Source organism: Callospermophilus lateralis, unplaced genomic scaffold, assembly GCF_048772815.1.
Source record: "Callospermophilus lateralis isolate mCalLat2 unplaced genomic scaffold, mCalLat2.hap1 Scaffold_96, whole genome shotgun sequence".
Taxonomy (NCBI): Eukaryota; Metazoa; Chordata; class Mammalia; order Rodentia; family Sciuridae; genus Callospermophilus; species Callospermophilus lateralis.
Window position 1 is genome coordinate 2,122,892 of NW_027517776.1, and position 21,834 is coordinate 2,144,725.

Sequence of the window (21,834 nt, forward strand, 5' to 3'; positions counted from 1 at the left end):
TACAAATCTGATAAATATTTTAAAAATTTATTTCACAAAATTGGTATGTTTTTATTTTTTCCTGAGCTGTTTTTGTTTTACCCAAACACGCGGTTTAGAGACAGTGTATTATCCACTTTTGAAAGGAATATTTACTGTCATTTATAGCATAAAAATGTGCTTTAAAAAACATGGAAAGGGAAAACATTGGTCGACACAGTTAGAAATGCCACTTAGATTTCATGCCTTCAGCTTCCTAAGAAAAGTTGCCTACTTATTATATTACAGATAGTTGAAAGCAGCAAGATGATCAAAATTTGGACAAGTAAGATTGTTAAACACCTGAGAAGGCACTATCATCCTCAAGAACCAAGCCAAGAGACAGCAGCAGTACTGGTGAATCTTGGGGGCCTTTCTCTTTCCAGCTCCCACAGTGGCCCAAATAAGTACTGCCTTTCCTTTCTAGAACCTTCACTCGTACTACCTTTTCAGTCTTCATTCCGTGAAGCCCCTCAATCCTTGAAGGCAAAGGTACTCTGGGGGGATAAGACCGGTGGAGTCGAGGATGCAGCGTCCTCTGAATTCTTCACTCGCCCTAAACCATGATCGCTGCGCAGCCCCTACTTCAACGCATCACGGCAAATCCCATATTAAATGAAGCTAAAACTTTTCCCACCCGTTTTCTACAGGAGACACTACCCTGAGCGCCCCTTGCACGTGCTTAAAAAGAAGGTGGTGCCTTCCCACCTCTCCAGAACCGGGTCAGGCCCTTCAGCCCCAAGGGTTGGGGCTTCTCTAAACCGGGATTGCAGCCCTCAACTCCTCCCTAGCCACTGACCCACAACCCGACCTCACCTGGGAGCGGATCCACCAGGGCACAGCTTAGGGAAATCTCAAGAAGAGTGGCCCAGCGATTGACGCCATCGAAGACACAGTCATGTTCTATCTCCTTCAGGCCACCGGCGAGGACACACACTTAAGAATAAATGGGATTAAAAAAAAAGAATTAATGGGATGGATTCAGAATAAAAAACTTTTTTTCAGCAAAAGAAACAGTCAGTGAGGTGAATAAAGAGCCTACATCTTGGGAGCAAATTTTTACCATTCACATATCAGATAGTGCACTAATCTCTAGGGAATATAAAGAACTCAAAAAGCTAACACCAAAAAAAACAAATAGCCCAATCAGTAAGTGGGCTAAGGAACTGAACAGACACCTCTCAGAAGGAGATATACAATCAATCAAAAATATATGAAAAAATGTTCAATATCTCTAACAATTAGAGAAATGCAAATCAAAACTACTCTTAAGATTTCATCTTACTCCTGTCAGAATGGCAGCTATTATGAAGTTAAACAACAATAAGTGTTGGCGAGGATGAGGGGGAAAAGGCACACTCATACATTGCTGGTGGGAGTGCAAATTGGTAAAACCAATATGGAAAGCAGTATGGAGATTCCTTGGAAAGCTGGGAATGGAACCGCCATTTGACTCAGCTATCCCACTCCTCAGTCTATACCCAAAGGACTTAAAAACAGCATACTGTAGGGACACAGCCACATCAATGTTTATAGCAGCATAATTCACAATAACTAAACTGTGGAACCAACCTAGATGCCCTTCAGTAGATGAATGGATAAAGAAAATGTGGTACATATACACAATGGTATATTACTCAGCAATAAAAGAGAATAAAATCCTGGCATTTTCAGGTAAATGGATGGAGTTGGAGAATATAATGCTAAGTGAAGTAAGCTAATCCCAAAAAAAAAACAAATGCCAAATGTTTTCTCTGATATAAGGAGGCTGATTTACAATGGGGTTGGGAGCAAGAGCATGAGAGTATTAGGAGAACTCTAGATAGGGCAAAGAGGTAGGAGGGGGAATTGGGGTAAAAGAGATGGTGGCATGAGATGGATATCATTACCCTAAGTACATGCATGAAGACATGAATGGTATGAATATACTTTGTATACAACCAGAGATATGAAAAATTGTGCTCTATATATGTAATATGAATTGCAATGCATTCTGCTCTCATATATATAACAAATTAGAATAAAAAATTTTTAAAAATACAATAAAAAATTATTCTTTAAGTAATGTTATTCTAAATGTATGGTACTGAAGCATAATGGAAATTGTAAATCAGGATAATTATTTCCTTGTTGATGGACTTGAACACCCAAATATAATGCAATTAATTTAAGCATTTGGTTTATTACTTTAAGATGGCTCAGCAGTCTGCAGGTGGACGGGACACTCGATTTTTACGTGATGAAATTCGGCAACTTGAAAAACAATTGGAACAAAAAGATAGGGAATTGGAGGACATGGAAAAGGAATTGGAAAAAGAGAAGAAAGTTAATGAACAAGTAAGGCATGTTTTTTTCAATGAATCTTAACTGTTCAAGTTAAGATGTCTGTAGAACATCTGATTTTGCTTTTTAAAAATATTGATAATACTGTCTCTAAGGTTTTATATCATTATTCATTTTGTCATTGTATCTTTAACATGTAATGGAAGCTGGGTGCAGTAATACATCCCTGTTATCCAAGAGCCTTCAGAAGCCGAGGCAAGATAACTGTAAATTTGAGGCCAGCCTCAGCAACTTAACAAGACACTGGCTCAAAAATAAATAAACAAACAAACAAATAAATAGGTCTGGTCATGTAGCCCAGTGGTCAAGTGCTCCTGGATTAAATCCCCAGTACCAAAAGAAAAAAAAAAAGTGTGTGTGTATGTATACATACACATACACACCAGGCACTTTAGTGACTTTGAGGATTAATTCTTTATATTTGGAGGCACATATTTCTGAGGACATTAGAATTATATTTATGAAATGGATGCTTTGATCTTGAAGTTTTGTGTGAAAAATTAATAGGCACTGGGTTTCTTTGGCAGTTTCTACTTTGCCCTTAACCATTCATTCAGTTTTATTAAGTATTTACAGCATAGCAAAGACTGCTAATTACTCGAGTCCAGTGAGTTTCTATTATCTAACTCTCAAAGATTTTCACAATCAATAATAAAAATACCATAGGGAAATATATAAAGTTAAAAAAAATACTCTGGGATACTCTCTGGAGGGATTTGTCACTCAGTGTTGAGATTTGGGAAGTGATATGAGACCTGAAGTAGGAATTAATGTGGCAACAGGAATAAGCATTCTGGGGTAGAAAATACAGCATTTTTTGAGATCTAGATATAAGGTATGTAGTATGTTCTGGAACTACTATTGTTCATTTTTGCTTGAATATAGATAAAACAGTGCCATGTACTTTATATACATCAATTCATTAATTATGAATTATTATGTTAATTCATATATATTATGCATTATTCATTAATTCATTATTCTTCATTTGAAAATTTATCTCGTATGATGTCATTTCTACCATGTTACCAATAAAGAAATTAAGAGATACATAAAGGTTAAGTAATTGCCCATGGTTACAGAGCCAATAAATGATAAAGCCAGGATTTGAATCTAGACAGTCCTACTCAAGTGTCTGTGCTTTTGTCCACTGTATTTTCCCACCTTCCTAATTTTAATACTCAAGAGTCCTCTGAAGAAGTAAGGGCCAGTTCCTAAGGAATTTGTTTATCTTTTCTAAAAGTACTCGAAGGAAAATTTTTGAACACGATATCAAGATCAGGTCTATATTTTTAAAGTTTACTCTGCTTTGTGGAGAGTAAATTGAAGACTACCAAAACTAGTAAGGAGACATTTGTGTTAATTCAGGCAGATGCTAATGATGGCTTAATTAAGGTAATGGCTGATGGGATTAAGATGCATAGACATGTTTGAGAGAAGTAGATGTATTTGCACATGGTGAATGATGGTGGGAGAAGACAGATAAATGGGACAGTCTGCCTGTTTTTATGTGTTAGGCTACTGGATAGGTAGGTAGATAGTTCCTTTTACTAAGAAGAGACACAAAAGGAGTTTAGAGATTTTTTTTCTACTGGAGATTGACCCTAGGGATACTTTTCCAATGAACTACATCCCAAACCCTTTTTATTTTTTTGTTTTCAGACAGTATCTCACTAAGTCACTGAGGCTGGCCTGTAACATTTGATTCTCTTGCCTCAGCCTCTCAAGTAATCCCTCTGTGGGATTGCAAGTGTACATCACTTGCCTGGCCAAGATTATTATTTTAGTTTTATATGTATTAAGTTTGAGTTCATATTCAAAAAGGATACTTGTGGATCTGGAATTCATGAAAGACATTTGGCAGATGATGAGGATTTATTTTCATCAGTACAGATACTAACAAAGCCAGAAAAGTGATTATAGAATGGATTTCAGAAATGCCTAATAAAGCAATGAAAGAGGAATAGATACTTTGAAGGAAATCCCATTAAGAGTGTGACATTTGAGAGGCTGAGGGGGAAAAAACATCAGTAACATTAATACTTTATTATTAAGTTCTTGACTTCTCTCTTGTTAAAATTTTCCAATTCAGAATACAATAGTTTATTTCTTAATTTTCAGATGAAAATAAAAGGATAATAATAACAGGCAAACTTCTAAGATCTGAATTGTACTTTGCATTTTATTATGAACTTTCTTTAAATTTTTTATTTTGAAAAATGTCAGACCTTCATGAAGATTGTAAGAAAAACAATAAACATCCATAGTCCCCACATATAGATTCACCAGTTGATAACTCTGAACATTAGCTTTATCTTTCTTTCATTGTCTTTATACACACAGAAATACTTCTCTTTCACTGCCTTTTTTTTCTACTGAGCTATATGAGAGTTAATTGTAGAAACTTCACACTTAAAACATTTCAGCATGTCTCTGTTAAAAAGGATATTCTGCATAACCACAGTATAATTATCATACTTGGGAAATTTAATATTGATTCTGTATTATAATTTAGTACATAATCAAATTTCCTCTTTTGACCAATAATATCTCTCTCATAGCACCCCCGCCTACCTGTCAGTATCCAAGGTTCCATTAAGTTTCACACACTGCATTTGATTATTTATTGTAGATTTTCAAATGTGGTTGTACAACGTTATCATTCTGTCTTCTCAAGAAGGAGAAAATAGAAAAGTAAAGTATCAGATTGTTTATTGAAGAGTAGGTGATAAAAATTATCATGGCAATTATAATAATATTTGCTTATTTGAGAAAACAAAACAGTCAAAAGTAAAATCATTTGGATGTGAAGAAGAAAACTCTATAGTTATATACATATTATTTTAAAATTCTATTTACTGAGTATTATATTAAGGGACTTTATCTTATTTAGTTTTATGTCAGCATATGAAATGAAAAAACTGATTTTAAGAGGTTAAATGCCTTGTGTACATTTTATTGGAAATCTATGGGCAAGAGATATTAGCCTAGGCCAGTCTAATATCAGGTTGCTTCATTTAACTATTAATGCATTGACATATATTTCTAAGTAATTAGAAGCAAAGAGTTTTCTAGCTATGAATGACATGAAGAATAGTAAAATATAATGATCTTTGGCAGAAAACTACTAATTTTATTAGAGATTTTTTGGGAATGGGGAAGAAAAAAGGAGAATAATTGTTTAAAATTTTTAATTTATTTACTAATTTATATTTTTTTTGTTTGTTCTGGTTAGTTTTTAAGTTTGCATGGGTTTTTTAAAAATCTTTTAACCTGAGTCTTCCTTGTCCTTTCTAATCCTTAGTTTGAATAGATTTTTGTCTTATTTGTGTTAGGTTGATTTGAAGTCCTTATAGTTAATTGTTTTTTTTACTTTATTTGAAAGGATTTAGAATTTAGATTGACAAACCAAAAAAACTTGTTTTTGTATTAAATTGCTGTTGAATTTTATCATATTTATTTTTTTTTACCATTTTAGTTGGCTCTTCGAAATGAGGAGGCAGAAAATGAAAACAGCAAATTAAGAAGAGAGGTTGGTAAAAAATTTTAGTTGTGATGGTTCAATAAAGATACTTGTTAAAAAAAAGTTTACATAAATTTATATTGTAAACAGAAATGGAATCTTCCAAGTAACTTATGCTTTTAAATTGGTTGATCTTATGATACCATTTGTGTCAAGGAACTAGAAGATAAATCAAAATGTCAGGTCTTTCATCTCTTAGATCTGTGTTGAAAATCCTGCTTTCTATTCAATAATCCATTCTTTGCTAATTTGCTAATTGAATATAGGAGTGGATTTCTGTTCTTATTGCTCTTATTTTATTCAGCATTTTTTAATAATTTTTGTTCTCACAAAGTTTTGTAAATTCTAATTATTATTTGGTTCTTCGGAGCCAAATAATGTTTGTATATTGCTTATTCTTAATGTAGTAGCATAATCAAAATATTTCATTTCATTTGATAGTTAATATTCTTACTTTCTTTGATTATCCAAAATAATGTACTCAAATCTCCTAAAGTTTCTTTATTTTTGCTTTCTTTAATTTCTGTCTATTATTTTTAATTATATATTGCCTTTCTCATTCCTAATTACCTTTTTTCTGTCCTTTTCTGGAGAACAAACGTCTAAAGAAAAAGGTGAGGCTTTAAGGGTGGTAAAACCTTGGAAATTTAAAGATATGTTCTGAGAGCAATATTTAGAGGATATAGTTTTGTTGTTTCGGATAATTTCTTAAAGGACTGTTGTTTTTTGATCTACCTTCAGAATGAACAGCTTCGTCAGGATATTATTGACTACCAGAAACAAATAGATTCACAAAAAGAATCACTTTTATCAAGAAGAGGAGAAGACAGTGACTATCGATCACAGTTGTCTAAAAAGAACTATGAACTTGTCCAATATCTGGATGAAATTCAGGTAAAATGAATAAAGTCAATTTAAAGCAATTATTCTTATAAACTTTAGTTTCACTATAATGAAATCTAGTATTTAGCCCTCCATGTAATTCTTCATTATAAATTGGCCATCATGTACTTATAAATCATGAAATAAATTGCATCTTTGAAGTTCCAATTCTTCATTCATTCTTTTTGTATAAGCCTATCTTCTATTTTGGGAACAATTGAAATCCTGTGTACAATATTCTTGATGTTTAATGTAATTTAATTGATTAATGTCAATTTATCCTAAAGGTACATAAAGAATTTTCTTTTGTGCAGTGCGTTATTAATGTCTCCATTTAATTTTAACTTAGATTAAGTTTGACTTTATTTAAAACTTTTTTGAAAATTATAGTGTCTCTTAGGGCAGGGGGTTTAGCTCAGTGGTAGAGCACTTACTCAGCATGTGCAAGATCCTAGGTTCGATCCCCAGTACTGCCAAAAAATAAAAATAAAATCATAATCATAAACTCATAATAAAATCATAAACTTTTTTAGACTTTAACAGAAGCTAATGAGAAAATTGAAGTTCAGAATCAAGAAATGAGAAAAAACCTAGAAGAGTCTTACAGGAAATGGAAAAGATGACCGATGAATATAACAGAATGAAAGCTATTGTTCATCAGACTGATAATATAATGGACCAGTTAAAAAAAGAAAATGATCATTATAGACTTCAAGTAAGAATTATTGTCAAGATAGTTTATTTAAAACTTCATGTTGTTTCATTACTGTTTATTGGAAGCACTTTAACTTTCTAGGATGTGAATTTTGTCTCTCTTCTTAATATTGTAATATGTTGTCCTCATGATATTCTTGTCCATATGTGTTTTGAATTTCCCTCACAAACATCTTGTAATTCTTGCCATCTAGGAATATGTAAGTGACATTTTAATAAACATATAGATGGAAGTCCTGTTTATGCATTTTAGACCTTAATAGGTAATTTTCCCTTGATACTTTTGAAAGTCATATCATTTAGCTTTAGATCTTAAAATGAATATAATATAAATATATATAAATGTATTAGAAATCAATACATTGTTTACTATTTATATGGGCATAAACTTATTTAAAAAGTAGAATAATGTTTAAAAAATACAATTCTCTAGTAATTAAAGAAAATTGTGCAACTATAGGTTGAGTATTCCTTATCTGAAATGGTTGTTAACAGAAGTGTTTCAGATTTTGAATTTTTTCAGATTTTGAAATATATGTATATGTGTAAAGAGAAACCTTGGAGACAAGATCCACATATAAATATTAAGTTTATTTATGTTTCATACCCCAAAAATGTTAGGCAATATTTTTAGTGTACTTGCCTTTCAATTGACATATATCACATGAGGTTCAGCATGAATTTTCCAGTTGTGGCATTCCATCATTGCCAAAAAGTGTATAATTTTGGAGCCTTTTAAATTTCAGAATTTTGGATTAGTATTGCTCAACCTGTATAAAGATACAGAAACCATCATATGTTACGGGCTACTCTAGTAATAGATTATGTAATGTGGTACATCTGAGTATATATAAATATTCATATGTAATAAATATATTTATGTTACAACAATTAGTACCATTTCTTGAAATAATTGTTACCTTTTAGGTGAAGGAACTTACAGATCTTCTGAAAGCAAAAAAATGAAGAAGATGATCCAATCATGGTAGCTGTCAATGCAAAAGTAGAAGAATGGAAGGTGCTTTTCTCAACTTATATAATAGCATTTTCATTTTCTATTTTAGGTTTTAAATTTAAGTTTTATTTTTGTATAAAGGACTTATAAGTTAATAAAATTTTCAAGTTTTTTACTTATTTATTTTTTAATTGATGGTGTTATAAGTCTCAGAAAAGCTTTGTAGTCTTTGCTCATTTGTTATTGAGTGAGTGCTTTCAAGTCAGGGTTAATCAGTGGGATTAAGAGTAGGAGAAGAGATCTATCAGAATCACTTGGGAAGCCTTTTCAAAATTCACCTCTTTCTCCTTACCACCCTCCAATCTCAACCAATTCTGCAGCCTTTCCATGCCAGAAGCTGGATTTTTGATAGTTATATATTTGAAAAACATGAGATGGCTGAATGAGTAATTCTTATTTTAAAAACTCTCTTCTTGAGTCATTGCTTTTAATAGGGATCATGTAAATGTTGTTGGCAATGGGAATTGGTTATCATCTAGGAAACTCATATAATTAAGTATTTTAAATGAAAACAGTGGCAATGGAAGTGAGGCCTGAAAAATCAATTAGGGGTCACTAAATTTTATGTAAGGGTCTAGAGAGTAAATATTTAAGTCCATCTAGTCTGTTTGTAACTGAACACTGCTGTTAACATGTGAAAACCACCATAGACAATACACAAATCAATGAATAAGACTGTTTTCCAGTGAAACCTTTTTTACAAAAACAAGTGGCATATCAGATTTTATCTGTGAGCTATAATTGACCAATTCTTGGAAAAACTAGTTTGTTTTTTTACGAAATTAAATTTTTTGGTGGGGAAATCATATGATAATATGTGTAACATAATTTTTTGACTTACATCTTTAAATAATTATTTTATCTCAGTATATATAGTATTGCTTTGTTGTTTTTAATGGCTGTTTAAATTTTGTCATATGTGTATTTATAATTGATTCCTTTGTGTGTAACATTTAAGTGGTTTCCAATTTTTACTGTTAATAACAGTGTTTTAATAAATATCCTTGAATGTATTTTATTTTTTAAATATACAAGTATGGTTGGTAAAATAAATTGCCATATGTAATTGTGATATTTGTTGCTGGTATATTTCTCCAGTTTGTTGCTTATGTATTGGCTTAAGTATTTTTTTAAATATGAAGTACAATATTTTGCTGCATAATTTTCACAGACTTTATGCCAAATTATTTTTGTAAAAAAAAAATGGGATGCAACAATATGTGAAGCTTCTTTCAAAAAATGTGCTGGTATTACTTAGAAATAATTTATTACTAAACTTTCTTTGGTGCAAGATTAGAATATACAGACTACTCAAGTATGTTATTGAGGTGGTGACAATTATTCAATGAAATGGTATTTCTTTGAATATTAATTAGTTAAATTTATGATTTTTCTAATGGTTTTTGACCTTTGTGTCATAATTAGAAAGGCTTCTAAGTACTTGTTTTCTCATTTCTTTTCTTTTTTTTTCCTAGTGTCTTTTGGTTTCCTTGTTCGAATTTAAGTCTTTGAAGCATATATAATTCATTTTGGTATAAAGATTGTAATATGGATTCCACAGACCTATTACTGAAACATCATTTTTTGAATATTTCATTTCATACTGAAATATAGTTCCATTTTTTACCATACAAAAACTCCTGTTGACTTTTAGATTTGTTTGGACTCTCTTTTATGAAATTAATTTCACCTGTTATCTAAAATTATTGTTTAATTATTTCATGTAAAAGTAAATGCTGTTCTCATTGTTTTTTTGTTTTTAGACTTTTATGAGCAACTTTTACATGAAATTTAGAAGTAGCTTGTTCAGTTCTTTTAAAAAATCTTACTTTTTTATTGGGTATGTATAAAAGGTATAGATTGATTTAGCGTAAACATTTTTATGATATTCAATCCCTCTAAGAAAAAAAACCACTTTTATGATACTTTATTCTTCTCAGTGGCATTTTAATGCTCATTTCATAGATAAGTTGTATAAAACTTATGTAATAATGTGGAAGAACATATAAGTTCTGATTTAGGAAGGAATTATGAGTTGAGTTTTTAAAATTTGAATTCTGAAAATGTAAAAATTACAGTGTGCATTTTTTAATCTTTTTTATTTCAACTTCACATTAAAGAGAATTAAGGTCATACTTTCTTGTTCAAAGATTTGTATTTCCTATGTTTTTTTAAATGTGCTAATGGTGTTAACCGTAAGTGAGGAATAGTTTGTCTTTTGTGTCACAGATATTTTGTTTACTTCTAGTTAATATTGTCTTCTAAAGATGATGAAATAATTGAATATCAGCAAATGTTACATAATCTGAAGGAAAAACTTAAAAATGCCCAGCTTGATGCTGATAAAAGTAATATTATGGCTCTACAACAGGTAAAACCTTCTCAGATTTTCATTTGTTAATCCCTTTTATCAAAGTTAAAAGTGTGAACGTTTGTTTATTTTATCACCTGTGTCTAATTTAGTGACTTCCACTACTAGGTTTATGAGAAAGTCTTGTAATTTCTTGTTTCAGCTCAAGAAAAAAATTAGAGTAAGGGTTAAAGTTAGAATCATTTTGTTTATTTTTCTATGTTGATGTAGATAATATAGCCATTGTTTTAGTCAGGAATTAAAGAGAAACTATTCAAAACTTTTAAAAAACATCTTACTACTCTGTTATTAAGATTTATTATATAATATTTTAGTCCTGATATACCCTATTACAATGTGAAATGAACTCAAAGTGTGGTAATAACTTTAATGAGCTACCTAAAGATTTTATTTTTAATAAAAATGTTTTAATAAAATTTTAATAAAAACTTACATGGAAAAAAAGCACACTTTCATAAACATAAAATAAAAATTCTAAGTAACACTTTCCTTGTCATTGTATTCCTAAATATAACAGGCAAAGATTTCCTGCAGCCCTCTTAAATGACAAAAGTCTATTGTGGGGTAGTTATACACAAGCAAATCTACTCACCCGGCGAGGTCAGGCAGGAGGCTGGAATCTGCAAGGTTGGCAGCGGCAGCAGCAGCTTCGTTCCACCTCGAGGTAGGCAGCGGGTCTGGGCTCCTGTGGGTGGTGGAAGCGGCTGCTTCCTTCTTGCCAGGAGATAAGGCAATGGGGGCGCGGGGTCGGCGCCGGCAAAGTCCGCCTGGTTGGTTCCTGGCGCCACCTCGTTCCTCCTCCTCCTCAGGTGGCCGCCTGGTTCCTCCTCCTCAGGTGGCCGCCTGGTTCCTCCTCCTCAGGCGGCCGCCGCCTTCCTGCCACCGCTGCCACGTTCCTCCTCCTCAGACGGTCGCCTCGTTCCTGCCGCCGCCTGGTTGGTTCCTGCCGCCGCCTGGTTCCTGCCGCCGCCTGGTTCCGGCCGCCGCCGCCTTCCTCCCCCTCAGGTGGTCGCCTCGTTCCTGCCGCCGCCTGGTTGGTTTCTGCCGCCGCCTCGTTCCTCCTCCTCCTCAGGTGGCCGCCGCCTGGTTCTGGTTCCTGCCGCCGCCTCGTTCCTCCTCCTTCTCAGGCGCCGCCTGGTTCCGGCCGCCGCCTCGTTCGTCCTCCTCCGGCGGCTGCAGCCGCCACCTCGTTCCTCCTCCTCCGGCGGCCGCCTTCCTTGTTCCTGGCGCCGCTTCGTTCCTCCTCCTCCTCAGGTTCCGGCCGCCGCCGGGTTCCGGCCGCCGCCGGGTTCCGGCCGCCGCCGGGTTCCGGCCGCCGCCGGGTTCCGGCCGCCGCCGGGTTCCGGCCGCCGCCGGGTTCCGGCCGCCGCCGGGTTCCGGCCGCCGCCGGGTTCCGGCCGCCGCCGGGTTCCGGCCGCCGCCTCGTTCGTCCTCCTCCTCCGGTGGCTGCCTTCCTCGTTCCTGCCGCCGCTTCCTTCCTCCTCCTCCTCAGGTGGCCGCCGCCTCCTTCCGGCCGCCGCCTCCTTCCGGCCGCCGCCTCCTTCCGGCCGCCGCCTCCTTCTTCCTCCTCCGGCGGCCGCGGCCGCCGCCTCGTTCCTCCTCCTCTGGCGGCCGCGGCCGCCACCTCGTTCCTCCTCCTCCTCCGGCGGCCGCCTTCCTCGTTCCTGCCGCCGCATCGTTCCTCCTCCTCCTCAGGTGGCCGCCGCCTCCTTCCGGCCGCCGCCTCCTTCCGGCCGCCGCCTCCTTCCTCCTCCTCCGGCGGCCGCGGCCGCCGCCTCCTTCCTCCTCCTCCGGCGGCCGCGGCCGCCGCCTCCTTCCTCCTCCTCCGGCGGCCGCGGCCGCCGCCTCCTTCCTCCTCCTCCGGCGGCCGCGGCCGCCGCCTCCTTCCTCCTCCTCCGGCGGCCGCCTTCCTGGAAAATTCATGCTGAACCTCATGTGATATATGTCAATTGAAAGGCAAGTACACTAAAAATATTGCCTAACATTTTTGGGGTATGAAACATAAATAAACTTAATATTTATATGTGGATCTTGTCTCCAAGGTTTCTCTTTACACATATACATATATTTCAAAATCTGAAAAAATTCAAAATCTGAAACACTTCTGTTAACAACCATTTCAGATAAGGAATACTCAACCTATAGTTGCACAATTTTCTTTAATTACTAGAGAATTGTATTTTTTAAACATTATTCTACTTTTTAAATAAGTTTATGCCCATATAAATAGTAAACAATGTATTGATTTCTAATACATTTATATATATTTATATTATATTCATTTTAAGATCTAAAGCTAAATGATATGACTTTCAAAAGTATCAAGGGAAAATTACCTATTAAGGTCTAAAATGCATAAACAGGACTTCCATCTATATGTTTATTAAAATGTCACTTACATATTCCTAGATGGCAAGAATTACAAGATGTTTGTGAGGGAAATTCAAAACACATATGGACAAGAATATCATGAGGACAACATATTACAATATTAAGAAGAGAGACAAAATTCACATCCTAGAAAGTTAAAGTGCTTCCAATAAACAGTAATGAAACAACATGAAGTTTTAAATAAACTATCTTGACAATAATTCTTACTTGAAGTCTATAATGATCATTTTCTTTTTTTAACTGGTCCATTATATTATCAGTCTGATGAACAATAGCTTTCATTCTGTTATATTCATCGGTCATCTTTTCCATTTCCTGTAAGACTCTTCTAGGTTTTTTCTCATTTCTTGATTCTGAACTTCAATTTTCTCATTAGCTTCTGTTAAAGTCTAAAAAAGTTTATGATTTTATTATGAGTTTATGATTATGATTTTATTTTTATTTTTTGGCAGTACTGGGGATCGAACCTAGGATCTTGCACATGCTGAGTAAGTGCTCTACCACTGAGCTAAACCCCCTGCCCTAAGAGACACTATAATTTTCAAAAAAGTTTTAAATAAAGTCAAACTTAATCTAAGTTAAAATTAAATGGAGACATTAATAACGCACTGCACAAAAGAAAATTCTTTATGTACCTTTAGGATAAATTGACATTAATCAATTAAATTACATTAAACATCAAGAATATTGTACACAGGATTTCAATTGTTCCCAAAATAGAAGATAGGCTTATACAAAAAGAATGAATGAAGAATTGGAACTTCAAAGATGCAATTTATTTCATGATTTATAAGTACATGATGGCCAATTTATAATGAAGAATTACATGGAGGGCTAAATACTAGATTTCATTATAGTGAAACTAAAGTTTATAAGAATAATTGCTTTAAATTGACTTTATTCATTTTACCTGAATTTCATCCAGATATTGGACAAGTTCATAGTTCTTTTTAGACAACTGTGATCGATAGTCACTGTCTTCTCCTCTTCTTGATAAAAGTGATTCTTTTTGTGAATCTATTTGTTTCTGGTAGTCAATAATATCCTGACGAAGCTGTTCATTCTGAAGGTAGATCAAAAAACAACAGTCCTTTAAGAAATTATCCGAAACAACAAAACTATATCCTCTAAATATTGCTCTCAGAACATATCTTTAAATTTCCAAGGTTTTACCACCCTTAAAGCCTCACCTTTTTCTTTAGACGTTTGTTCTCCAGAAAAGGACAGAAAAAAGGTAATTAGGAATGAGAAAGGCAATATATAATTAAAAATAATAGACAGAAATTAAAGAAAGCAAAAATAAAGAAACTTTAGGAGATTTGAGTACATTATTTTGGATAATCAAAGAAAGTAAGAATATTAACTATCAAATGAAATGAAATATTTTGATTATGCTACTACATTAAGAATAAGCAATATACAAACATTATTTGGCTCCGAAGAACCAAATAATAATTAGAATTTACAAAACTTTGTGAGAACAAAAATTATTAAAAAATGCTGAATAAAATAAGAGCAATAAGAACAGAAATCCACTCCTATATTCAATTAGCAAATTAGCAAAGAATGGATTATTGAATAGAAAGCAGGATTTTCAACACAGATCTAAGAGATGAAAGACCTGACATTTTGATTTATCTTCTAGTTCCTTGACACAAATGGTATCATAAGATCAACCAATTTAAAAGCATAAGTTACTTGGAAGATTCCATTTCTGTTTACAATATAAATTTATGTAAACTTTTTTTTAACAAGTATCTTTATTGAACCATCACAACTAAAATTTTTTACCAACCTCTCTTCTTAATTTGCTGTTTTCATTTTCTGCCTCCTCATTTCGAAGAGCCAACTAAAATGGTAAAAAAAAATAAATATGATAAAATTCAACAGCAATTTAATACAAAAACAAGTTTTTTTGGTTTGTCAATCTAAATTCTAAATCCTTTCAAATAAAGTAAAAAAAACAATTAACTATAAGGACTTCAAATCAACCTAACACAAATAAGACAAAAATCTATTCAAACTAAGGATTAGAAAGGACAAGGAAGACTCAGGTTAAAAGATTTTTAAAAAACCCATGCAAACTTAAAAACTAACCAGAACAAACAAAAAAAATATAAATTAGTAAATAAATTAAAAATTTTAAACAATTATTCTCCTTTTTTCTTCCCCATTCCCAAAAAATCTCTAATAAAATTAGTAGTTTTCTGCCAAAGATCATTATATTTTACTATTCTTCATGTCATTCATAGCTAGAAAACTCTTTGCTTCTAATTACTTAGAAATATATGTCAATGCATTAATAGTTAAATGAAGCAACCTGATATTAGACTGGCCTAGGCTAATATCTCTTGCCCATAGATTTCCAATAAAATGTACACAAGGCATTTAACCTCTTAAAATCAGTTTTTTCATTTCATATGCTGACATAAAACTAAATAAGATAAAGTCCCTTAATATAATACTCAGTAAATAGAATTTTAAAATAATATGTATATATCTATAGAGTTTTCTTCTTCACATCCAAATGATTTTACTTTTGACTGTTTTGTTTTCTCAAATAAGCAAATATTATTATAATTGCCATGATAATTTTTATCACCTACTCTTCAATAAACAATCTGATACTTTACTTTTCTATTTTCTCCTTCTTGAGAAGACAGAATGATAACGTTGTACAACCACATTTGAAAATCTACAATAAATAATCAAATGCAGTGTGTGAAACTTAATGGAACCTTGGATACTGACAGGTAGGCGGGGGTGCTATGAGAGAGATATTATTGGTCAAAAGAGGAAATTTGATTATGTACTAAATTATAATACAGAATCAATATTAAATTTCCCAAGTATGATAATTATACTGTGGTTATGCAGAATATCCTTTTTAACAGAGACATGCTGAAATGTTTTAAGTGTGAAGTTTCTACAATTAACTCTCATATAGCTCAGTAGAAAAAAAAGGCAGTGAAAGAGAAGTATTTCTGTGTGTATAAAGACAATGAAAGAAAGATAAAGCTAATGTTCAGAGTTATCAACTGGTGAATCTATATGTGGGGACTATGGATGTTTATTGTTTTTCTTACAATCTTCATGAAGGTCTGACATTTTTCAAAATAAAAAATTTAAAGAAAGTTCATAATAAAATGCAAAGTACAATTCAGATCTTAGAAGTTTGCCTGTTATTATTATCCTTTTATTTTCATCTGAAAATTAAGAAATAAACTATTGTATTCTGAATTGGAAAATTTTAACAAGAGAGAAGTCAAGAACTTAATAATAAAGTATTAATGTTACTGATGTTTTTTCCCCCTCAGCCTCTCAAATGTCACACTCTTCCTCGTTCAGGCTGCCGCCTCCTTCCGGCCGCCGCCTCGTTCCTTCTCCTCAGGTGGCCGCCTCGTTCCGGCCTCCGCCTGGTTCGTTCCTGCCTCCGCCTCGTTCCTCTTTCTCAGGTAGCGGTACTGAAGTCGGCTTTGGGGGAAGCTAGGGCTGTGGTAGCGGTGGCGGCTGCTTTGTTCCCGCCAGGAAGTAGGGCAGCAGGGATGGTTCCGCGTGGGCTTCAGCCGGGCGGTGCCGGCTCTGCTTCATTCCCGCTTCGAGGTAAGGCGGTGGGGTCCGCGTGGGGGGCAGTAGGGGCGGCAGCAGCTTCCTTCAGGCAGCAAGGTAGGGCGGCGGAGCTGGGGTCTTGGGGTGTGGGCAGCTACGTTCCAGTCAGGCATCCCCGCCACCGGTGTCCACGAGTTGCGGGGCCTTTTGGCTGCTCCTATTATTTGGCGGCTGGGGCGGCCCTCTGTCCGTGGGCAGCCTTCCCCACAAAGGGCCTCTGAGCTGCGTGGACACCGGCAGCAGCAGCAGCGACAGCAGCAGCAGCTCACCTATGAGGGCGCAGTCATTTGTTGTAGTTTTGGGGGCTTTGTTGTTTTTCCTTGGGCTTTTACCCTTCTTTTCGTTAATTTTGGATAAAATGTCCCCCGTGATGTAAAGATTGAGCAAGGAACCTTGGTGACATGGGGAGCTTTGCAGAAAGTGCAGTTTGGATTCTGCTTTTCCCATGGTGGCAGCTGGATGAATCTTCACTGCTGGCCCTGGAAAAAGCTAGGGAGGCTTGTTAGTTGAGTTTTAAATTTCCCAGTATTGTGTTTAAAGGTTTTAGTGCACAGGTTTTACGTTCACCTTAAATAAGCATATGAGCAGTTAACAGGGAATGTTTTCCTCTGGGAAAGGGAATTTGGTAGCTCTGACCCATGTCAGTCTGTGAATATTTAGACCTGTAGTGACTTTTTAACATTTTTCATAAGAATCTGTTATTTACAGTGTGTCATATGTTGTTAATACTCCTTGCCTTAAGTTCCCCGGCAAATCTTTTTCATGCCTTCTGAGAAAGTAGACAATTGATAGATTATCCAAGGAATGGAAAAAAATGTGAGTGGGTGATTTCGGACAATCCCTGAGAGCTGGCATTGTAAAACTCATCCTATTCCCAGTAACATTTTCATAAATTCGAGCACTTTTGAAGCCTTTTTATAAAGATACAATTTGGGAATGATATTAAGATAAGGAAAAGCTGTTGATTGATTTCTTAGATTAACATTTCTTCCCTTTTCTCTTTAAAAAAGTTTTCCAAGTGATAACTTCATGAAGATGGCCAGTGATAAGCAAATGTCCGATGATGATGACAGCCCTAGTACCAGCAGTGGTAGTTCAGATTTGGACCAGCAAGACCCTGCTGTTCCAGAGCCTGAAGATCATGAAGAAAGAACCTTCTGCCATCCATCAGAAGAAGAGCACCACACTCTCTAGCAAAACCACTGCTAAGTTATCCACTAGTGCTAAAAGGTAACATTGTCAGGTTGTCTTCCAAGCAATTGGATGCTTTTATTTTTACATCAAGAACAATACTCCAGAAATACTTCATGACCAATTTTATTTGTACTTGAATGAATTGTCATCCTTTAGGGAGCATGAAAACGTCCTCACTAAAATTATGCTTCTAAGCAAACTTATTCTGTACTTTGGTAATTTCAGTAAGAGTCCTAGAGACTGAATTCTCATCCTGACAGTTTAAGGAGTTGGCAAGGAAAATGTGTGAAACTGAATTAGATGGTACATTGGGGATGTTTCCTTTTGTGAGTTACACTCTTGAGTGAAATTAGCACGTGTCCACCTGGGTGTCAGTCCAGGCATCTGTGGTGGCAGGTTCATAAAAGGAAATGTGTCACTTTTCATGAAAGGAAATGATCAAAAAAGTTTATATTTGCTAAAAAATGTTGAATGTCAGGCCTTGGCATTTTTTGAAAGCAGATTTTAAATTAGCTTAGTTTTACAAACAAGTCTTTAAATCCTGCATAATAAGTATAATTTTTTTGTAGTTATAGTTATCCCTCCTTGTTCTTGTGAGAACAAATAAAACTGAAAAGTAGCCATTAACAATCTCAGGTGTCACTTTGCTGTTAAAACTTTGCACATCTTTAAAACTCGTGGATGTTCTTGACGTAGTAGTGAAAATCAACAGCAGGAAAAATCATTTTGTTGGTTGTAAGTGAAAGATTATTTGTTTCCTGCTGACTTTTATTTTCTATGATGGCAAAAAAATCCATCAATGGGACTCCATCAGTGATAGTGGTTGTATTGAGTAGAACTCTTGTATCAAACATAAAATACACCTATAGCATTACTTAATGTTGATGTTTTGTTGTTTTTCATTGATCACAACTAAAAGAAAGAATACAAAAACTGATCAATTATTGCATTTTATAGTGATTCATGTTCTTATTTTTCTATATATTTTCACCTTCATTGCACCATTAATCAAACACTAATGAACTTGAGAATATTATATTGAATAGCAGCAGTCTTTGAAATAATTTAAAATTCTTCTCAGTGTGTTGTAATCTTGTGGAGAGAACATTAAACAACTTTTGAAAACATTGTAAATTTCAAGAAAATCAGAGAAATGCTCTTTTTCCCCTTACCTTAAGGCCCTCTTTCCTCCAAGAGTATGAAATTTAAATTTACGTGCTGAACCTAAGATCAGAGAAAATAAATGGTTAAGTAAGATTGCTAAAATAGTCCTTGGAAGTTTTTCATTGGTAAAGGTATTTGTAAATTTTAAACTTTTTTTAAACAGATAAATATTGATAAAACTATTAATGTGCTTTTGCAATAGCTTTCTAATTTTTACCACAATAAAAGTGGATTGAAGTCATTGTCAAAAATATTCTAGTGCTTTTCCTCCTTCCGTTTTTTCTCATTTGCATATAAGCTTGAAAAGAGAATTTCTTTGGTAAAAAGAGTTTTAAAATAGATTTTATATCCTTTTGTTTAGTAGTAGTGGAGGACTTTCTCAAATCAGGTGTAAGTGACTTACCTGATTACAGTAGCAAGTGAGAAAAAAGCTGCAATTTTCTGTTAAGGAGTTTGGGTTATGCCTCTGAGAACAAAGAGGAAGCAGCCATGTTAGCATTACTGAAGGCAAAACCAGCCTTGCATTTACCTGCATGATGGTAGAGGGCATTCTGATTTTCTGGTTATTCTGTAGACTGTCTCAAATCCTTTTTGTCTGTTCCCATTTCACTAACAGAATTCAGAAGGATCTAGCTGAAATAACCCTTAATCCTCTCCTAACTTCAGGTAAGAATCAAATTTTGTTGTTTTGATTTCTAAATGGTGGAATAATATCAGGAGATGAATGTATTATCCTTGTATGTATGTGCAGCAGAAGAGGCTAGCTAGCTATGTTTGCTTCCTTAAAGCTTTGCAAGTGCTTTAAACAAAAATTGCCTAGGTGAATTAAATTAAATTAGGAGAAAAATACTCTTAGCATGTATCATATATTCTGTACTTATGAATATAGTGATCTTGTGCTTCTTGCTGAGATTTGTTTGAGTGGTGTTGATTTTTCTGTTGTTTTTCTGTGGAATATATTTATTCACAAGTATTTTGTAGAAACCTGTAAGGTTTTAAGTTTTAAAGTTAGTGCTTGTGTGCAATCTGAATTGATTTTCCAAATTTAGAAATTGTTGAATATGGTGTTACAAAATGTAAAACAGGAGTATAGTTGTATCTGTTGGATTTATTCAATAACTTGCCTAAAGGACAAATTTTATGTGCTAAGCTATGGTTGTAGTTGTTATTTTCTAGAAAGCACATTGTTGGAATTGTTTACATTTTAAGCAAATATCCTAATGACTTGGGAAATTTCTTAGCAGTAAATTAATTGAAATTGTGAGAAGAATCAAAGTCAGTGGAACTCAGATTTTAACAAATTGTTGACAAATTGTATTAAAAGTAGCTGGTTGATTTTTTTCATTTGTGTCTTATATAGTTTTCTGTTTATTTTTGAATGGTGACTGTAGGGTTGACAAAATTTATCAAATTTAGAGAGCAATATTATAAATAAATTGCATAGAAGTATGTGCTCAAGAATGAGAGGGGAAGGGATGCTATAATTAAGGCAGTGTTATGATTTGATATAAAAATGTTTTGGTGTTTAACCTGTGTTTTGGCTACAAATTGTGTTTGCTCTTGTTGATCAGCACCATCTCTGAAGTCTACCTGAGACATAATAAGGAATAATCCATTTACTACCTTGTGTGTGTTAACCAGATCCCCAGATAAGGGGGATCTGATCCTGATTTATCCAGTGAATTAATAGTTTTGCTTATATTTGTAGTCGCAGCCATTTCAGTTTAAAAAGGAGACATGAATGTGAACTAATTATAAACAGAGTGGTATGTCAGATCTCAAAATATTACTTAAAAAGTATACTGCTCAATAGTGTAGCCACTAGCCACATTCTGACTATGGACCAGGATGTTGTGGTTAGTTGAAAATGTGATATGCTGTAAGTGTAAAATACATACTGGATTTTGAAAACTTAGTACAATTTGTAAAAGAATAAATATTTTAAAGATATTTATTACATGTTGAAATGATATTTGACATGTTTAGTAAATGTTTTAAAAATTGTATTTTTATCATTTTAGCATAGTTATTAGAAAATTCAAAATTACATGTGTAACTTGCATTATAATTTTGTTGAACAGTATTGCTTTAGAGAAGAAGTAAATCAGTATTTCTTTTAGCCTTCTAAATGGTGTGTCAAATCTGTACCATTTAGGAGGTCAAGTTAAATTTGCTCTGTGGAAGAATCACTTAACTTTCAGAGTATATTCTGATAATTTCCATTATGAAAGATGTAAACATCTGTCAATTTAAAACTCACATGTCTTAAAGTTGCATGTCAGTTCAAACGTTCTTAAGGGTTTATGTTGATTTTCTGCAAATGGCTTAAACCAGTGTATGAATATACATCTAGAGAACATAGTAGATGTTGAATTGAATGCTCTCAAAGCAGTAATGTACTGGTGAATTTGGTAAAGAATTGTGCTTTAAGTGTTTAACCCAGGACTGTTTCCACAAGGTCACAGGATTATTTTAGATGGAGGAGAATCTTTCTGTGAAATAGAAAGTAATTTTCACTTATCACATATTTTTCTAGAGGGTTTCTTTCGGGTATTTAAAATCATTTAAAGGAATTGGCTTGTACCTACTTATTTTGTAAGTCCAAAAATG

At 34.4% G+C, this 21,834-nt stretch overlaps 1 protein-coding gene across 1 annotated transcript; it reads left to right on the forward strand.

The window, feature by feature from the left end:
• The first annotated feature begins 2,211 nt into the window (after nucleotides 1–2,211).
• LOC143389217 (centrosomal protein of 290 kDa-like) lies at nucleotides 2,212–7,389 on the forward strand. Its single transcript, XM_077108581.1, has 4 exons — nucleotides 2,212–2,355; nucleotides 5,840–5,893; nucleotides 6,626–6,778; nucleotides 7,300–7,389. The coding sequence occupies exons 1-4, from the start codon at nucleotides 2,212–2,214 to the stop codon at nucleotides 7,387–7,389; spliced, it is 441 nt and encodes a 146-aa protein (XP_076964696.1).
• The last annotated feature ends 14,445 nt before the right edge of the window (nucleotides 7,390–21,834 follow it).